Genomic DNA, 18614 nt, shown 5'->3' on the forward strand with positions numbered 1-18614 from the left:
CGACTAGTTTTAAAAAGGAACTAGTCATATTTACAAGAAGCGCCATGTTTGAAGAGGTAAATATGCTTCGTGAACTGTAATCGGTTTTATGGGTTGCACTCGTAGAATTGCCAATCGATTTTAATTTTTATGTGTAAGAACATTTTAAGTGTTTGAGGTTTGATAGGATAAGTGAAAGAGGTAAGATAAGAGTTCTCATAATCATAAGGAGAAATTCAGTTTACACTTGACGTTATCACTTATTGTTAGTTACAACTGGCCGGTCACAGCTAACACACCTTGCTAGGTCGTCACTTTTAGTTACTTTAGTTCTGCCTCAGTGTCTCACCTCCTGCTGTTTTGAGGATGGCCTTGCTGTCTCTTGCCCTGGGGGTTCTTGGTCATGCCCTGTCATGTGAGGCTGGATGCTGGTTCCCTGAGGGTGTCTGATCCAGCTCTACTTCCTTCTCAGAATCTGTTTGGCCAGAAGTTCCTGTCCCGCTCTCTTTCTCAAATCTTTGTTCCAGATCTTGTCTGGTCAACATATCTTGCAAATGTGCCTCAGACAGGTGTTGAAGAATATCTGAATCTTCTGCAGCATTGTCTTAGTTGTGAGTCACATTTTACAGCCTTAGAGCAGAACCTATGCCACATTGGAGTTGAAGATGCGGAGCGTGGTCTTCATGATGATCTCCTTGGCATTATCTGTAGTAGCTTACTTATAAATGAACAACTATGATATTATTTTAGGTCAATGTTCAGTTGTGTTCAATCTGATTTTAGACACTTGTTCAAACTGATTTTAGACAATAGTTCCATGTGTCTATAGGCAGGTACCCATTTTTTTGTGCAACTTTATGGGGAACAATTCCAGCAGCCACAACCTGAACAATGGTTGTTTCTACCCCTGTCTATGATTACCCCTATCAGTGCCCATACTCCTAGGTTTCATAAGCCTATGGTTAGATATATGTGATTGTCATTTTGGTAAAGTGATCCAGTTGGTGGGGCAGACTGATAGTAATTTTGTACCTTTTTCAAAGATAATCACTAACAGTGGACAAGGTTGAATCGGTGCTATTAAAGAGGCATAAACTATTTATGTCCTTCAATTTAGGAATCAAAAACAATAGCATGTTATATTTAAGATGATCTAACATAAAGAAAAACATTATGTGCAGTAATTTACCACAGGTTAAGGAATACATCGAGGTTTATGGTATTGATATGAGGTAACCTGACAGTATGCAGGGAAACACACAGGTATCCACAGTGTTGTGGTAATGCTCATTATCGCTTGTGGTAGTAAGGGAGACCTACTAAAGCAGTCAGCAGTCAGATTATTTGTAAAGTGTATAAATTTCCTTTGAAATAAGTAATTATGTGAAACTATTAAAATTATGATTGTAACAAGTTTGATCTGCATTGATCCTGAATAATCTTCTCATTGAGGTCATAGATTTGGTGACTAGTTTGGATCTTGATATTGTTGTAAACTGAGTCAGGCACTAATGTATGTACTATATATATATATATATATATATATATATATATATATATATATATATATATATATATATATATATATATATATATATATATATATATATATATATATATAGCTGCTAAGGAGGCAGGCAGTTTAATTTATTTAACCTTTTAGTGCTCATTTTATTCAATTTACTCCATGTTAAAGATACAGTATATAACCACTAAATATTGTAGAATTTTAGGGGTTGTAGTGCTCTCTATTCAATATGTGTGGATAACAGATCATGAATCATTGTATTCCATCTGTAAAAGTATTTTTTAAATTGTCAAAAAAAAAAATTAATGCACTGGAAGTGAGTTTAGAAACTGTGAGAAAGAAGTCAAAATTGGCAAAATACTTTTTTGGGTGAGGCTGGTTGCTTGAAATTACACCAAAGTGATTTAAAGTAATGAAACATTGTCTTTTGTATTCATTTTGTAACAAAAATATACTGATATCTTAACTAAATGCTTGATGGAATCTTGGCTTAAAAAAGAGTGCACAATACCATCTGTCTAGCTAGTTGTAGAGCAACATTGTATTTAAAGACACTTTGAATTATGGCATAAATGTCTACCAACCAAATATTTATTTTTTCAAATAACCAATATTTGTTTTAGAAAAGATGGTAGGCAGTATGATTATTTTTCATACTGTAAGACAGGAAAGCTTTTAAAAAGATGTACTAAAATAGGGCTCTGTGTTGATTCATTTCATTGTGTTGTAAGAAGCCTCCTGATTGGCCAAACTCTACCAGAACTTGCTGCCAACTTGTCACATCATTGTGAACAAAACTTTGCTTGCAGTTCAGAACTTTACTAATAACTACTTTTGCCCATTGTATAAGAATTTTTTAGTTATTAAACAAATCGTGAACGATGACAACCTTTTGTTTATCTTACTTTTTCACCTTATATATTAATGGAGCAAATGTTTCTGAACTGAACAAGGGAAGCAGTGCAGTTTAATCCATTTGCTTTGGAGAGGGGGGGAGGGGCACTGTTAGAATAGAGTCCCGAAGTTTCTTTTTCATATCATCCACTGGTTTCACATGTAACATATGATTCACTTATTCAGAACCTAAAATATTTGGAGTGGTCTTATTGGCTGGATTAATGAAACTAATACAAAAAAGTCACAAGATTTAATGATTTATAATAACTTTAGATAGTAATCAAGCTCTGTGAACACAAGAAATTGTCCAGAAATGTGGGTATTTGCATACGGCTTAAATTCTCATCAAGTTTTATCAGAAAAGATAAGAACAGTGGTGTTTGCGTCAATATCTATATTATAAGGGGCTAGTTACTATGCTCATTTGGATTGACTGAGTGGTAGTTAAATCCTGTTTGTTGTGTTACGAAAGAGACCGCTGAGATAAATGTGTGTGCTTACACCAAGAGAAGTATCTTCCATAACTTCAGTATCAGCACCAGGATTTAACACGGCAAACAATGGTCCAACCACAATGTACACTAAGGTGGTGCCACCTTTATTCTTACCTAATTTATAATGTCTTATGTACGCTTGAGAAGCAGTTTGAATTTTGGCTACAACTGTGAGTGGAGTTGAGAAGAGTGCTCTCTGAGGAAAGGTTTTGGTTTAAATGTTCTTTTTCTATACTGAGTAATAGTAATTGTTAACAATACAACATTTATTTGAATTGTTTATTTGAATTCCACTAACTTTCTTTAATGAATGATTTAATTTGTTTTGGATAAAAGTATTGTAACATAGCACATTTGTTTTTTATCATTCCATAAAAATGCAAATTTGATCAGATCTTTAATGTGATTGTGGTGTTAATTTTTTTAAAAGTTACAATATGAGAAACTGAATGTTAACATTTGAAAAAAAAGGAAGCATGATTGTCAGTCTCAGTATGAAATGTATGGATTAATAGACATTAAGATAAGCACGAAGTTGCATTAGAAATAAAAGAAAATGATGTTCAAATAATGTATGGTATTTTATCCTGCTTGAATATATGTTATCGAGTGCTTTATAGGCTGTCAGCTCTTAATAGTCATGTGTACTTAGAGATGCCCTCTTTAGAAATGATGTTTGATAACAAAACATGAACTGTGTATTTAGCTAAACTGTTCTTTTTCATGTCTGCACCTCTAATAGAGCTACATTCATATAGAGTTTGACAATGATTTGATCAATAATATTCAACACGTCTCACCCAGGTGAGCCTTTCAAATTTGGTAATGTTAAAGCCTTGTAAGTCAAATATGCAATAGAGGGCTGAGTTTATTTATGTTGCTTCAGTGAGCAAGCCTTTATTTTGCTGGATCTGTTTCATTGCAAAAATATGCATTGTGGGAAATTCAAATTGAAAAAGTAAAGCGACATCTGAAATAACCTAGCCTTTTCATTTGTATTCATAGGGCAGGCAGTGATTTCAAAATATTTCCTTCTGAAGGGAATAGGGAACTAAAGGTTAGTTTGTATTGCTGTTTGTTCAGTACTTTTTTTAGAGTAAAAGGAAGCAATATGACACCAAATTTTGTCAATGGCCTTGTGTTTGAACAGTTGATGAGGTACCTTTATTTAGTTTATGAAGATTGCTAAATTGCAAAAGGTTGACCGTTTGTGACAGTTAAATTGGGATTTCGTAAATGTAACTGGCAACAAGGAGGAAATTTACATTGGTGAAAGTTTGAGTCACGAAGCAATTAAATTGTAAGTGCATTTCATCTGCTATGTTTAAAAGCTGAATTTACTTTAAGACTGGAATATATATAAATTGTTCACATTTCAGTTAAGGCCAAGGAGGATATAAAGCAGAACAAGAAATGGATTGAAATGGAAAAGAGAACATTCAGACTACGCTGCTGTAGCATGTTGGGATTAAGCCACTTTTGATGCAGTAGTTATATAAAAATCCAAGCTAAGATCATGTCTCTTCCGTTACGTCTTGAGGGACATCCTTTCTACACCGGCTCAGGTGCAAAAAGCTTGAATATGGAAGATCTAAGAACTCCCACTGTGGACTACCAAGGAAAGATTTTCACTTCAGCCTCAGATGCATTGCAAGCTTACATTGAAGATTTTGAGGGCAAATCCCCAAAAGTGAAATATGAAAGACAGGTGAATAACCTTTTGTTGCCACCCACAGTGTTATCCCAGACAGTCAACAGGTCCCTGGAAACTGGCATAAGGCATACTAGAGATGAGAAGAGGCTGTATGACATGAAGAGAATGGTGGACGAGTCCTTTGAGAAGATTGTGAAAGAGGAAGAGAAAATTAGACAGGGTAATGAATATTTAACTGTCAAACTTAAATTGTCACTCGTAGATTATATGAATTGAGTTACTCAAACTGGTGGCATTTTTTCATAATGATATGCATGATTTTCATCTAACCCAGATATTAAGTTTTAATAAAATTAATCAAATCAAGAAAAATTCATAAATAGTTTGTATTTTTGGTTATGGTAGATTATTTAACCCGCTGGCTGAAAGTAATCATGAAAATGGAAATTCAGGTGTGTTTTGAAATGTTTTGTGACTCTCTCTCTCTCTCTCTCAAAACTTGTGTCCTAGATGAAAGTATTCAAATCCTTACATCGACACATTTCAGTAAAAGAAGCTTTGACCCAGTCTGCTAAGGTTATCCATGAAGTCTCTGCAGACAGGCACAGCAGCGACTCAACATCCAGTGAAGTGGACATGAGTAACATTCCAAGTGATTTAGACAGCCTCTCCACTGACATGCTGGTCTCCATCCCACCTCTGACCTCCAGCAGACACATAAGACACAAGACTCACAAGAAACACGTGTATTCATATAGGACAAACTATCAAAAAAATGATGACCCGAGAGTGCTGACTTTGCAAGACCTGGGTCACAACAGAATTGATCAAGGTAGTATTGGCCATACAATTCAAAGAACAGACAATAAGGAGTCAAGGCAAGGTCATTCCAGACAGAATTTTGAAGGTGAAAGGTCAGGCAGTCGGGATGGTGTACGTAACAGAAAACCTGTGGTCAGTCATAAATATCATACAACTAGTCCAGATCCATCCCCAGAGAGCATTGATACCAAAGGTAAACATCCCCTCCCTTACGACAGCCATGACAGAAGCCAGACTATACCTTTAAATAATTTTAAAGAACAATATTATCAACACAAAAAATCTGCTCGCCATGAAACCCATAGAGGACATGTTCATGAGTCTGCATACCAAGAGCCCACACAGCAGGCACGTGCCTCTCTTCGTCCCAAGTCGGATCATCCTAAGACAAAAGGTGGAAGGCCCCCACCAAGCTGGATAACTGATGTTCCAGAGTTTCCTGTGAATGCAGATTTCAAAGTGGGTAGAAGTTTCCCTCCTCCTGGTGGGAGACCTCCTCCTAGCTGGATAACAGATGTTCCAGACCATACTGAGATCACAGTGACAGGGTACAGAAGGAAGTTAAGGTTATTGAGAAAATCAAAAGAAGATGAGATTTACCCAACCTCAGGGAAGAGACCCTCAAAGTTGCCTGCTGAATATGAACTCCCAGGTTCTCCACCTGGAGTAGGACCTCTGGGGTTCAGATCTCCTAACTTTTCTGAAGGGGGAAGGCCCCCACCAAGCTGGATAACAGAGGTTCCTGAACATCCATTTATCAGTGAGGGCCCCTCAGTGACTGCAAGACAAGCTGATGACGATAGTGAAGAAAGATCTCCACTCGCAGGAGGGAGGCCCCCACCCAGCTGGATAACAAATGTTACGGATACTCCGAGTTATCTGGCATCCAACGGTAATAACATTGGGAAAATAAAAGATATGGATAAGAATCGTGTAAGGGAAACTGCCAAGGACTCCTTTTCCTTTTCTGACCTTGAGGAAGGAGGTTCACTTCCAGAGGACAGGTTGCCGTCAAGTTTGAACCCTGATGTTCCAGACAAAGACAGGCATACTCTAGGTTTGTTGAGCACATGTACCTTGCATAATGTATAGATGATACATTGGTTTGATTTTAAAGAAGATAGCTAGTTACTCCTTCAGTATAGGATATTACATATTTGAATGCATACGACTGCATTCCCACAGATTTTTAGATCTATCTATCCCGGTGGGAAGTCTCACTTAATTGCTGTCAGTGTAGCTGGCTTAAATGTCTGTCCCACCTATTAAAAACTCTAAGGGGGTAATTAACTTTTATGCACGCTTGGCTGACAGCAATTTAGCGTGAACCCTCGATGGATCGATCTAAATTTGTGGGAACCCAGTCTAAGATTCTTAATGAAAAACTTTGAAGATACATGTACTTCATTAAAGGACAATGTTCATGTAAAAATCCATTTCTCGAATTTTGAAGATACAGCACTCAATCTATACACTAGAGGTATGTTTTAATCGATCCCCGCCATTTAAAAATTATAAAAACAATCTATTAGTAGAAAAAAAAGCGTTTTAGTAAACCTCACCTCAATATGCAAAAATGAAGCAACAGATCTGGGTCACGTGGTACTGTGACGACAATCACGATAAAGGTCTATGAGACTCAACTGAGCTGCATGGTGCATACTATACAGACGTAGAAGTTAAGGAAAGTTGTGTTGAACGGAGTTGAGGAATTTTCGTTATGCCTCGGTGTGTTGCCGTGGGATTCACCAAAATTGCAGCTCTCTTTGACAATCTTTCTTTGTCTGTGACGGTCTTCCGTGACTTACTAACTTCGGTGACAATAGTTGCGATGCTCTAGATCATGGTCACCTCAGGTGGTTTAGATCATATCAAGAGCTGGTAGTCTTTCAGATTAACTGTCATCAGTTGGCAAACTTACTGATTGCTGATGCATTTTAAATGCTTTGTAGTTGACCAAAAGCTCGTTTACAACAAACCTGTTAATTATGCACCGCTGCAATTCCCAAGCCAGGTAATAACAGGTATGAAACTCGTCTTGGTGGGCTTTCATATTTGTCAATATATCTCATTTATTTCATGGGGTTATTTTATTGGTATTTGTAAATGACGTTAAATATCAATACTTAAACAATTAAGTTCAAACACGGTCGCGAACATAAATAAAAGAAATTGCTCTCAGGGTATCTTGTAAACTTATAACACCGTGCTATAAAGATCTACTCAAGAAAAAAATTTGCTTGGGTAAAATTGAGTACGGAATGAACTGGAGACACTTGGCTTGTCATTAAGTTTACACGAAAATATGTCAGGTAACTTTATACTGTCTTTGAAAGAGTAAAGATTGAAAGATAATTTTAGACAAACTTTGACGGGGGAAATACCTACAAAGAGAAATGGGCTACTTCGCCAACATCTTGTTGAAAATTTTACACTGCAATTCTATTCAAATAAGCTAAGGAACTAATTGCCAAATTAATACTCTCATCACATAACAGGGGGGTAACCAGACCTGCAAAAATTGTACGCACATATTTAAAAAGATTACAAGCACATACAGCAAAATGTAGACTTACGCAAAACATGAAGGACAGCGTAATCACAGCAAATGTACCTCATATAGTAGCTTAATTTCCATTTATAATAAAATCATCATTTAAGTCAAAAATATTCTTGCGATTTAATAACTATTTTAATTTACCCAGAACGGTATATTTATTTTAAAGGCGGTTAACTGAAATATAGTTTTATGATTTGTTTGTGAAAATTGCCCATGTCACCCTGTTAGTTTGGAGGTCTAAGCTGGATTAAGTCCGTGTTAAAATTCCTATGAAGTTGTGCAGGAAAAATTCTTCCTTTCTTTCTCTAGCTCCTCGATAAACCTGGTGTTCAGATTTTATCTAGTACCCCCAGGTCTACGGGAGCTGCGCTTTGTAACTAACGCACAGGTAGATTTTTACCTGAGATAACTGGAGTAAAGCTTAGATAGAGAGTGCGTTCGATACAAGCAAGACAAATTGAATGCCATTTAACCCTCTAATTAAGAGGTAAAGGAAGTTCCAGGTAGATGGATGATTAAGATAGGACTTGTAAAGGTAACAGGCATTGTTTACCTCAGTTTAATAAAAGTATGCAAGACGGAGTGTCAGCGGTTTAATAAAATAAATTGAATTTCACAAATAACATGGACCTCATATGCAATAATCAACATTTCCCTTAACTCATTCAAATGCAGTGTTTTATACAACTTGGGATAACCATAATGAAATGCTTGTTAAAGAAATGACTAGACGGGAAATGGTTTTACACAGCTTCACGAGGATTTAGACCCCTCGGGTAAGAGATTTGAATGAGTATAAACTTTTATCAGAAGCCAGAGAAGTCATCTTACAGGTGGACAATGCAGCTCAGTTTGACAGCTCAGCACGCTCTGTTCTCCAGTGGCTCGATTGTCGTCATTGGACCACGTGACCACATAGCTCATTAACTCCCAGGCCGAGCAAATAGGACGTTTTTTAAAGCCAAAAATTTACAAAATGAGCTTTTAATTTGTGTATTTGGATAAAGATATCGTTAGTTGGGCATGTTTTCTGAAGAATATGTTCCGTTCAGGCCATTCTGACGGCATGAAGCAAACCCTTTAATGTAACATAAGGTTATCAAAGATATTGATTTTTGTGTGCAAAGGCTTTTTGAAGACTGAATTCAAAAAGAACATCTTACTAGATGAAATTTTATATTAATTATGAAGACTACTTATGATTAACGGTTTTTTATTTAGATATGAATACCTGTATATTTCATTACAGCAACAAGGTCCTCATCAAAACCTACCTCAACAGATTACAAGCCTCCCGAGGCTTTCAAACCTCCTCCCAGTTGGATCACTGATGTCTCAGATCCCCCCGCCCCTGTCCCAACAAAGGGGGGAAGATCAGCTCCCAGTTGGATCACTGACGTGTCAGAACCCACCAGGGCACCTGCACCAGCACAAGGGGGGAGACCAGCACCCAGTTGGATCACTGATGTACCAGAGACTGAACAGATGCAGCATCCAAATGCTTGGCATCCTCCGCCTAGCTGGATAACTGAGGTGCCCACCATCCTCTATGACTTGTCACCTCAGCAAAGTGCTCAAACTTTGCAAGATAAAGAAGTCAAGTCTTCTTCAAGGTGGCTAACAGATGACACCAGTGAGGACACTGCAGTACCTAGTAAAGAAGAGGACGGATTAATGTCTTCCTATGGAACAATACAGTTACGAGGTAGGGAGGGTATGGCAACTGAGTCTACGCAAGTCAGTAGGTATACTAGCATAGGACAAGGTAACCACACTGCTGAAGTTTCATTGAAAGGTAAACCACCACCAAGCTGGATAGGTGAACTAGAATACCCAGGTAGATCTTTACAAGCAAATCAGCACAAGGGCAAAGGTGCAGGAGAGCAACCAACAACGGGGTATAAAAAGAAGTACACACAGAGAGAACTCAACAAAGACTATGACTTCCCATCTGAGAAATATCTTACAGACTGGTCTAAGTACACCCAAGGTAGCAGCAGCACCTCAGCTGGTGTGCCAAGCTCTGTGACCTTGCCAACTACCCACAGTTTCTCTTCCACAACAACACAAGGAGGAAATGCTTATACATTCGGGAGACAGTGGTCATCAGGGCATCCAATGCCACAGCAGCAGACCTATAAAAGAAGGTATCCCAACTCAGCGTCTTCAGATGGCAGTGACAGCAGCACTGGCGTGTACAGGGTTTCAAAGGCCACAGCACCGTTAGATGTGTTAGAGAAGCAAGGTGCCAGCAGATCACAATCATCAAGTTCCTCAGGTAGAAAAGGCAAGTACAAAGCGATTAATTTTCAAAATGGGATTGTGTTTGATACATGTCATCAAAAAAAAACAGCTAGAAATGTGATGTTAATAGTTGAAATGATGCACCAAGACTGTTGTTATGGCATATTTTGGAGTGTCATCAGTCAAATAGATTTTAATTAAAAATGGGAGAGCAAAGTTGATAAATGTGATAGTTTTGCTGCGAATTTGGATAAGGAGTTATTGATAGATATTGTTTTTATAATAGAGAGCTGTGGCATTCCCTACTGACTGTCATCTCGGACTATAGCCTGGTGGCCGATTTAATTATGTGCAAAAATCTCTCTTCAGAGCAACTTTTACCATATGCCAAAAACTCAGACAACAGTTTTAATTCCTATGAAAATTCCATTGTGGTGCATATTGTTTGAAATTACTTGCATTAATGTGGCAAAAAAAGCTTCCAGAAAGATAAAGTTTATGTAGAAAGCTGCATTATAGATTATATGGCAGAATGCTTTTAAATGATTACTTTCCACATTATTGTGTAACCATTATTGTGTAACTTAAGTGAATTTCTTTACATAGAGCATGACTTGGTACTCTCTACATTATTAAACATGAAATCATGCCCTATACATTTAATAGAGAAACAGAATAACTGTGGTTTTTCCACCTTTTAGGACTAATAAGGATAAAACAATTTTCTGATAACCTTTTATCTATTTGATTGAAAATATCCTGTTATTTAACTTAACAGGAAATCATGCTACCTCCGTGTTCATTAGCAATTAACTGTTGAATCAATCATGGGAAAACAGGATATGCTACTATAAGACATGTCAGTGTACAGTCTGTTGCGTTGGATTGTTTTTACAGTTTTAGCATTGAACTGTTTTTAAAATGTTGTTTTAAAAAGTTTAAAGCAAAGTATGTAGCCAGCAGCCAATAAAATGTAAAAATGTTAATTTGTTACTAAAATGGCTTCATCAAAACCACAGCTAAAGTCAGAGTTATTTGCACTCCAGTTATCCCATGTCTATCATGTCACCATATAAGATCACTGGCAATGGAAAAATACATCCAAGCTATTGTTTTGAAGGAATAATTATAATAAATGGGCACATTGCACATCTGGTGAAGGCCTTAACTGAAAAAATTTAAAAACAATATGTGAGTATGAAAGAATTATATGTATTGCATTTTTATGTCTATAATGGAATTTTTGTAGAGAACAGTCCTGGGGGTCCAGGTGAGGTTAAGCAGGGTTGCTATGTAGATAGTCCTCAGACTGATGTGGTACTGGAGGGGGACAGGTCCTGGGAAAGACTACCTGTGCCATTGTGAGTAGATAGTGTATGGAAGTAAATTATTGTACTGTAAGTTATTAGGGCTGTTATATTTATGGAAATACAGTATTTTGCTTTATATTTTGACAGGTTTATTGGGACAGAGAGCATTATTCCCTTTATTTTTAACTGTGATCATGCTTTGATAAAAATTCCTAGGGACTTATGAGAGAAAACTTTTATTTGAACAAAGTGATAAATTAGCTGAAATAATTAATACAGTACTTAGTATTCCCTTATTCTTTTACAGCAAAGCTCCAAAATATGTTGAAGAAAGAACAGGTTCTGAAGGGCAAACATCAGTTAAGAGAGGAAGAATTATGGATAAATTTCTACAAGATTGCTTGAATGATGAACAGGTTGGTAAAAAGAGTTATTTATTTACAAAAACAGTGGTTTGTTATTTTACAGTTAGTTGTATTGGTCATTAGAGTTACTTTTTTTATCTTGCTGAAATAAGTATGGGGAATGTGCTTATATAATTACAATATCACATCTGACCACCACTAATGCTGAAGTTAATTTGATCACACTTTGCCCATGTGTAAAAACAGCTTCAGTTTGACTTTTAATATACAAGATTTCAATTTAGAAAAATAGTAAAACATTATTTCTTGATTTTGAATTACCCCTTTTTTATTTTTATTTATTTATTTATTTATTTATTTATTTATTTATTTATTTATTTTTTGTAGAGATAAACATAATGTCCATCACTGGACAATAACTTCTGTCTTGCTTTATCTCTGATGCTGTTGACTTTGATATAAAATAGCAAACATCTAACACCAGATCTGAAATGGTTTAAGTTGTAAGGAAATTGTAGATCACTTACCCCTTTCATTACACAACCACAGTTTTTAGAGTACCGATTTTTCTCTTTATAGGTGCACCACAGAGTGCAATCCGCAAAACGCAACATTATTCGTGATTTTATCCAGGATTGTCTGAGATACACTGCTAAGACTGGTGATGTTAATGCAATGAGATGGAATATCATTGATGGATTTATTGAAGATTGTCTTACTTCCAATGACATTACTTGATGACCTATTTTTTTTCCTTTTTGGTTCTTTTTCACAAGGTACATAACCTTTTCATTTTTTATAACTCAAGTTCTTTTCTTTCCTAACTTTAAGTTATGTTTAGATATTTCTTGCTTTTGTAGTCATGCAAGCATTACAGTGAATAACAAGTTTATTATTTATATCTGAACAGTTTCGTGTTGCAGGGAAATAATGAAGGTTACCTGCCCATTAATTTGGCAATAGGATCAAACATTTTAGATACATAAAATATCTGAGCAGAGGGCAAAATCTCCTGTAACACTTACCTCTTTTGTATTTGATAATCATTGTTAAAAATACCTTCAATGAAATTAATGGCTGTATTGTGTAAGTTGTTGTATGTTTTTCATCAAATTTTGTCAAGTTTAATCAGCACATAAAAATAAGACTGAGAACTGAGAAGTGCTTTGAACCATTGTTCTTGGTTCATGTTGTATCAACAGAGGTAAAGAAGTATTAGCCTTAATGACCAGTCTTCTGTGCACTAAATAAATCTTTTCTTAATTTGGCAAGGAAATTTATTACAGATTATACAGGCGAATTACTCAATTTACTGCTAATGTGAATAGAATAGAGTAGACATTTTGATTGGTGTCTGATAACATAAACTGAAAAACATATCTAGCTATCTAGCAAATTCTTCATCTTTTTGTTTTATTTTTACTCCATTTGAAATGACTTTTGAAATTTACTTTTAATTTCAAACCTGCTTTTTATGTGCTTTAGCTTATGCAACATTCTTCAATTTCCATCAAAGATATTCCTCTAATGTCACGTCTTAAAGATTCTGTCCTTCCATAAATGTGTCATCAGTTTATCAGCCTTGTGTTTCAGACGTCTACCTCCCCGCGTCTCACTGGCCAGAACACACCAGGGTCCATGGAAGCTCTGAAGACTATACTTTTTAAAATGCAGAGCATGGCTACAACCCCAGAGGATGTTGAGGAAGAAGTAGAAGAACACTGTGATAAAGAGAATTCATCATCTTTAATGGTAATTTTTAATATTTGTGATTTGGTGACAATTATTGTTAAAGAGTTTTGATGACTTTGTTGTCTTGTAAGTCCCCAAAAGGTTTTTTGGTTGCTGTTAGTGCTAATGTAATAGTTAAGTTGAAATATTCAGCTAACATCTCACCAGGGGTTGAAAGGAAAAGGACACAGCCAATTTACTAGTTACCAGCCCATCTTGCTTGCCATTAAAGTTTTCTACCATAATCAAGAATAAATAACAATTCCATGTGAATGACTTTTGATCAGTAAGACAGGTGATTACCTCGCAACCACATCTGATACTAGTCCTACAATATTGCAGAAGACAGCTGGCACTGGCAAAACCCAGAGTTCTCCAGTGAAGATTCAGGACATCACTAGTATAAAGTTAAATATGGAGGTCACAGGGGAACCTGGAACTAAATCACTAGAAAGGTACACAAAATACCATATATATATATATATATATATATATATATATATATATATATATATATATGGGTGAAAGTTTTTAGGATTATGCCAGATATCAGGATTTTCAGTCTTAATTTTGATCACTTTTAATGTGGCCTAAATGCAATGAAAAATTGCAAGCTACGTTTTCAGGATTTTCAGTTTTTATAACTTTAACCATGTACAACCATGTACGTATAATGTAAAAAATTATAAAATCTCTCTCTCTCTCTCTCTCTCTCTCTCTCTCTCTCTCTCTCTCTCTCTCTCTCTCTCTCTCTCTCTCTCTCTCTCTCATATCATCATCGTCACTTAAATGCATGTCTCTCTCGCTTTCTCAAAAACGAATAATATATTTGCATAAATGACAAAATGGTAAATGAAAGTGATTAATTAAATGATCAATTAGATGAAAGAGACAAGTGTTTAGTTTCAGAATTTTTTCTCCACATCTTCTCTCAGAACATGCTCCTCTCAACAGATTATGACAAGAGCAAATTAGCTTATTTCATACACTGTAACCAGTAATGGAAGTAATTATTTCTCCCACGTAACTGCTCCCCCTAGGTTTGTTAATTGCTTTTTGTATTGAGAATTTGCTAATTAAATGCATTATCAGGTGATAAAATGAAGATGCCCTTTTGTTTTTAACACACAGAGTGATAGAATCATCTTAGATTATTGCTACACGTAAGTAGTTTCCTGCCTTCTTGACTTTAACTGTTAATTGATGGACATCACAAATTGAATTTATTGATGAATTGTAACTTGTTCTGGAATTGATGGGAATGGAATTACTCACAACAGCATGACTAAGTGATGCCTTGCCCATGGTGGTTAAATTGCAATCTAAATCATTGTTAGGAGCTGAGGAAGGGGCAGGGTTTGTTTATTTATTTTTCTCATTCAAATGATGAATATCATTATTCATTCTCAAGGGATATATTTGTGATAATGACAAGATATCACAAATGAGTAAAAACCTTTCAATTTCTTTTTTTACACTACTCTTTCTAGGAATGTCTGAATTTGTTTTCTCAAATAAATTTGTACTTTGCCATTGAAATGGTAAATGCAAAGTGAAAGTCGGTTTTGGTTTCAAACTTTTTTATTTTTGACAGCTAAATATCTAAAATTGTTAAATTACCCAAACTTGTTATTCTTATTTATTATTATTTTTTAATTGATATCTTTGGCCATTGATAAAAAATTCTTATGCTTTGAAAAGGATAGGCTATATCTGCGTAGTAGACAGATTTTATAATAATCAATCATAGCCAGTGAAAATGATATCATCACATCATTGATATCGTATTCTCTTTGATGTGTCCATTATTTCATTATTCTGAACGTTTACATAAATCAAGTGTGCTCTGATTTCACCAGTTCTACCTACCCTGTTGACCTTGGTTGTTGCTGTTTTTGTATGAAGTATATACAACCAATTTTTTCTTTAATACTTTTTTTTATTGTTCTGACACAGGTAGAAGTTAGTAATGATACCATTTTCTTATGGCATAAAACCATGATATTCTCTTAAGTTGATCAGTTTTGGTTATTTATATGTCTCATTTACATGTATTAAGATATTGTTAAAATTTCATTTCTGGTTTCTATCTCTCTCTTTTGATTTTGTACACTAAAGATCTTTTACAAAAAATAAAGGTTGTTTTTAGCATTGTAAAAATTTTATTCAATACAATAATTGACTTTGGCTGTAAGCGAATGTCAATAATTATTTTATTATATAATTTAAAAGCTGAATGTCATTGGTCAATTGTCTGATTGATAATGTTTCCTTCACACTCTTTGGTCAAAGACCACAAATTGCATCTTACATTATATCAAGAAGTTATAACTTCTTGATTATATGTTTGGTGAATATGTCAGAGGCCAATATTGAGTTTTATCAGACCTCACGTACATGGATATAAGATCACTTTCAATGCTTTATATTTAATAAAGTTTATCATCTTTCCATTCCAGAGCCATGGTCCACCTCTCTCGACTGCAGTCTATAGTACAGGTTTCAGATAACACAACAGCCAGTACTTCAACCAAGAAACCATTCAAAAGTAATGATACTAATCAGTCCACTTCCAGCAACACTGAGGATGGCACTTGATGTCCACATTTTACAACTCATCGAATGTTACTTAAAACATTACGGATACATTCACAAGCTCTGTTATTGTCTATGGAGTGTAATTATTATTATTTTACATTAACAGAACCTGTGCAGATGGAGGGCAAAGAGGATGTTGAATGATAAAATAGGAAATGGTCTTTTCATTTATGTAGGATCTGAATGTGTTTGATTCATTATCATTTCACAAATGTGGAAAAGTCACTGATTATATGAAAATGGAAACAATATGGTGTTTTCTCTGGTGATTAAGTAGGGCCTTTACCTGTCTTCGTACATAACATACATTGAACTGACCCAGATATAGCCAGAGCCTTCCATTCCATTACTTAATTTGTTAAGTTTATATATGCATGAAAGAGACAGATGCCCATTAATCTAAGGTGATGTAATTCGGTGAAACATCGTTATCTTGACTGCATTTGCAACAGTATGTTGAAAGTGGAGGATAATTGGATCATCTGTTGTTGCTTCATAGAGTGCATTAAGTCATTTGTTGGAGTGTTTCGTGATTATGGCATAACATGTTTGACCAATGTGAACAAGTCAGTATCTGATGGCCTTTCCAGAAACCAGCACGTTTTAACATAAAGCAGCAGCAAAACCAGTCAAACATGCCTCCATCTTTGTAATAATGTTGCCTGGTTCTGAGATCTAATAAAGTTAGATATTTGGTGTAAGTTATTAGCATATGTTCTTTTCATGTTATATATAAATATTAAATATCCTTCACTTGGCAAAAACCCTACAGTCTTTAAAATGCTGTAATGGTTATAAAAGTGCAATTAACTAATGAACTTTAAAGCAACCAAGTTTCACAAGCAAATGGAAAAAATGCGATTAATTAAGATGGGCTTTGCGGTCTGATAATTTGACTGACTTTACTTTTTTAGTTATATCCAATCCAATTTGCGTTATTGATTAGAAAAAACTTTTGTAGTTGAAATCATATTGTATACTCTCAAAGGCTCACTTAAATCAAACAAGAAGCATATCTGAGCTGTACCTAGTTAATGTAAAGTTGCACTGCATTCCACCGGGAAAATAAACTGTTGCTTTATCAATATTGACATCATGAATCCTAATCGTGTCCTAAAATAAGGATGTGTATGAAGTTTCTTCTGTGATTTCCATGGGGTGTAGGGCAGAACCAATTGTAAGGATCAATGGGTATTGTCTACAATAATTACTCCTTCCGTTGATGGGGGGAAATACGCTACTCCGAATAATCACACAAAAGCTGGTCCGTTTTTTTCATCCAATTTCATGCGCCTAGCGATAGGATTAGAAATTGTAAAAATGCTTCCTGGCCAGATTTTTAACATTTGTTTCTATTTCTGCTAGCACTCGAGGTTCGAGGCATCCTCACCGACTGAAATATTGAAAACGGCAGGTTCTTAGTGTTCACAATCTGTTCTAAATCGGTTTTAATATATATATATATCGGTTATAATATATATATATATATATATATATATATATATATATATATATATATATATATATATATATATATATATATATATATGGGGGGGGTAGCTGAAATAAAGTTTACCATGAACATCGTTTAAAAAAGCGGAGGAGTGGTGCTTTTTTTCCAGAAATGAATTTTGCAATTGCTTAAAAGCAATGCAATTTCTGTCGCGTCTGTGGTATCTACTTCTCTTATGAGTGTTTCAAAGGACATTTGCTTATTTGTTTATGAGGTAGCATACACGGTAAATGTTTTATTTACGCAAAAGAATGTAGTAGTTGAAGGGTGAATTTCATTGGAAATTATTACTCTATTCAATCTCTTTATGGTTGTTAGAGTTTAATGTGTAGCATGTTCTCTCTCATTAAGCGATTCTTCGAAAATTATACATAACATTTTCTTGGCATTGCGATGAAATACATTACCAATACGCGTTATGTTGGATGACTAGTTAAACTAATGCGATGGTTGTTGTGCATGACAGACTCGTCAGGTCGCCCTTTGCAGCCGTTATTGTGAACCACAAAAAAACTTTCGCCACTCATTGCTGCCTTGCGTTTTCTGTTATGCAATATCTATCAAATCGAAACGCTTCTGGCTTTTGCTGTATCTGCTCCTTCTTATTGGTAAAGATAATTGTTGTCGCGTTTTTTCACTTTTGAAAATTATGTTGTCTTGTTGTTGTATTTCTTTTTCTTCTTATTATTATTACATCTCAAATATATCATATATCATATCATATATCACAGAGGTTAATGGAATCACTTTTTTGGAACACTTACTGTATAATGGGAATCGTGCCAATTTGCTAAATGAGGTTTTTAGGCCTTGGTTATTTACTTCTAAGGTTAGCAGTGCTTTTCCGTCTCCAAAATTAATTAATTAATCGTGAGAGACAATGAAAAATGTTATTGATTCTAAATGCTGCCGCAGCTCA

General features: G+C 35.3%; 1 protein-coding gene across 6 annotated transcripts; it reads left to right on the forward strand.

The window, feature by feature from the left end:
* Positions 1-16: 16 nt before the first annotated feature.
* On the forward strand, positions 17-16887 carry LOC106177472 (uncharacterized). Of its 6 annotated transcripts, XM_086999448.1 has the most exons (11): positions 2922-3104; positions 3641-3702; positions 3904-3955; positions 4278-4772; positions 5100-6431; positions 9184-10221; positions 11428-11539; positions 11796-11904; positions 13447-13605; positions 13927-14039; positions 16044-16887. In XM_086999448.1, exons 4-11 carry the CDS (start codon positions 4415-4417, stop codon positions 16180-16182), a joined length of 3360 nt encoding a protein of 1119 aa, XP_086855574.1. In that variant the 5' UTR covers positions 2922-3104; positions 3641-3702; positions 3904-3955; positions 4278-4414; the 3' UTR covers positions 16183-16887. The 6 variants fall into 6 exon arrangements, with proteins under 6 accessions (XP_086855575.1, XP_086855573.1, XP_086855574.1 ...); XM_086999449.1 differs by lacking the exons at positions 2922-3104; positions 3641-3702 and adding an exon at positions 17-56; XM_086999447.1 differs by lacking the exons at positions 2922-3104; positions 3641-3702 and adding an exon at positions 63-180.
* The last annotated feature ends 1727 nt before the right edge of the window (positions 16888-18614 follow it).

The sequence above is a fragment of the Lingula anatina genome, chromosome 1 (assembly GCF_051362555.1).
Source record: "Lingula anatina isolate TDL-2025a chromosome 1, LinAna3.0, whole genome shotgun sequence".
Taxonomy (NCBI): Eukaryota; Metazoa; Brachiopoda; class Lingulata; order Lingulida; family Lingulidae; genus Lingula; species Lingula anatina.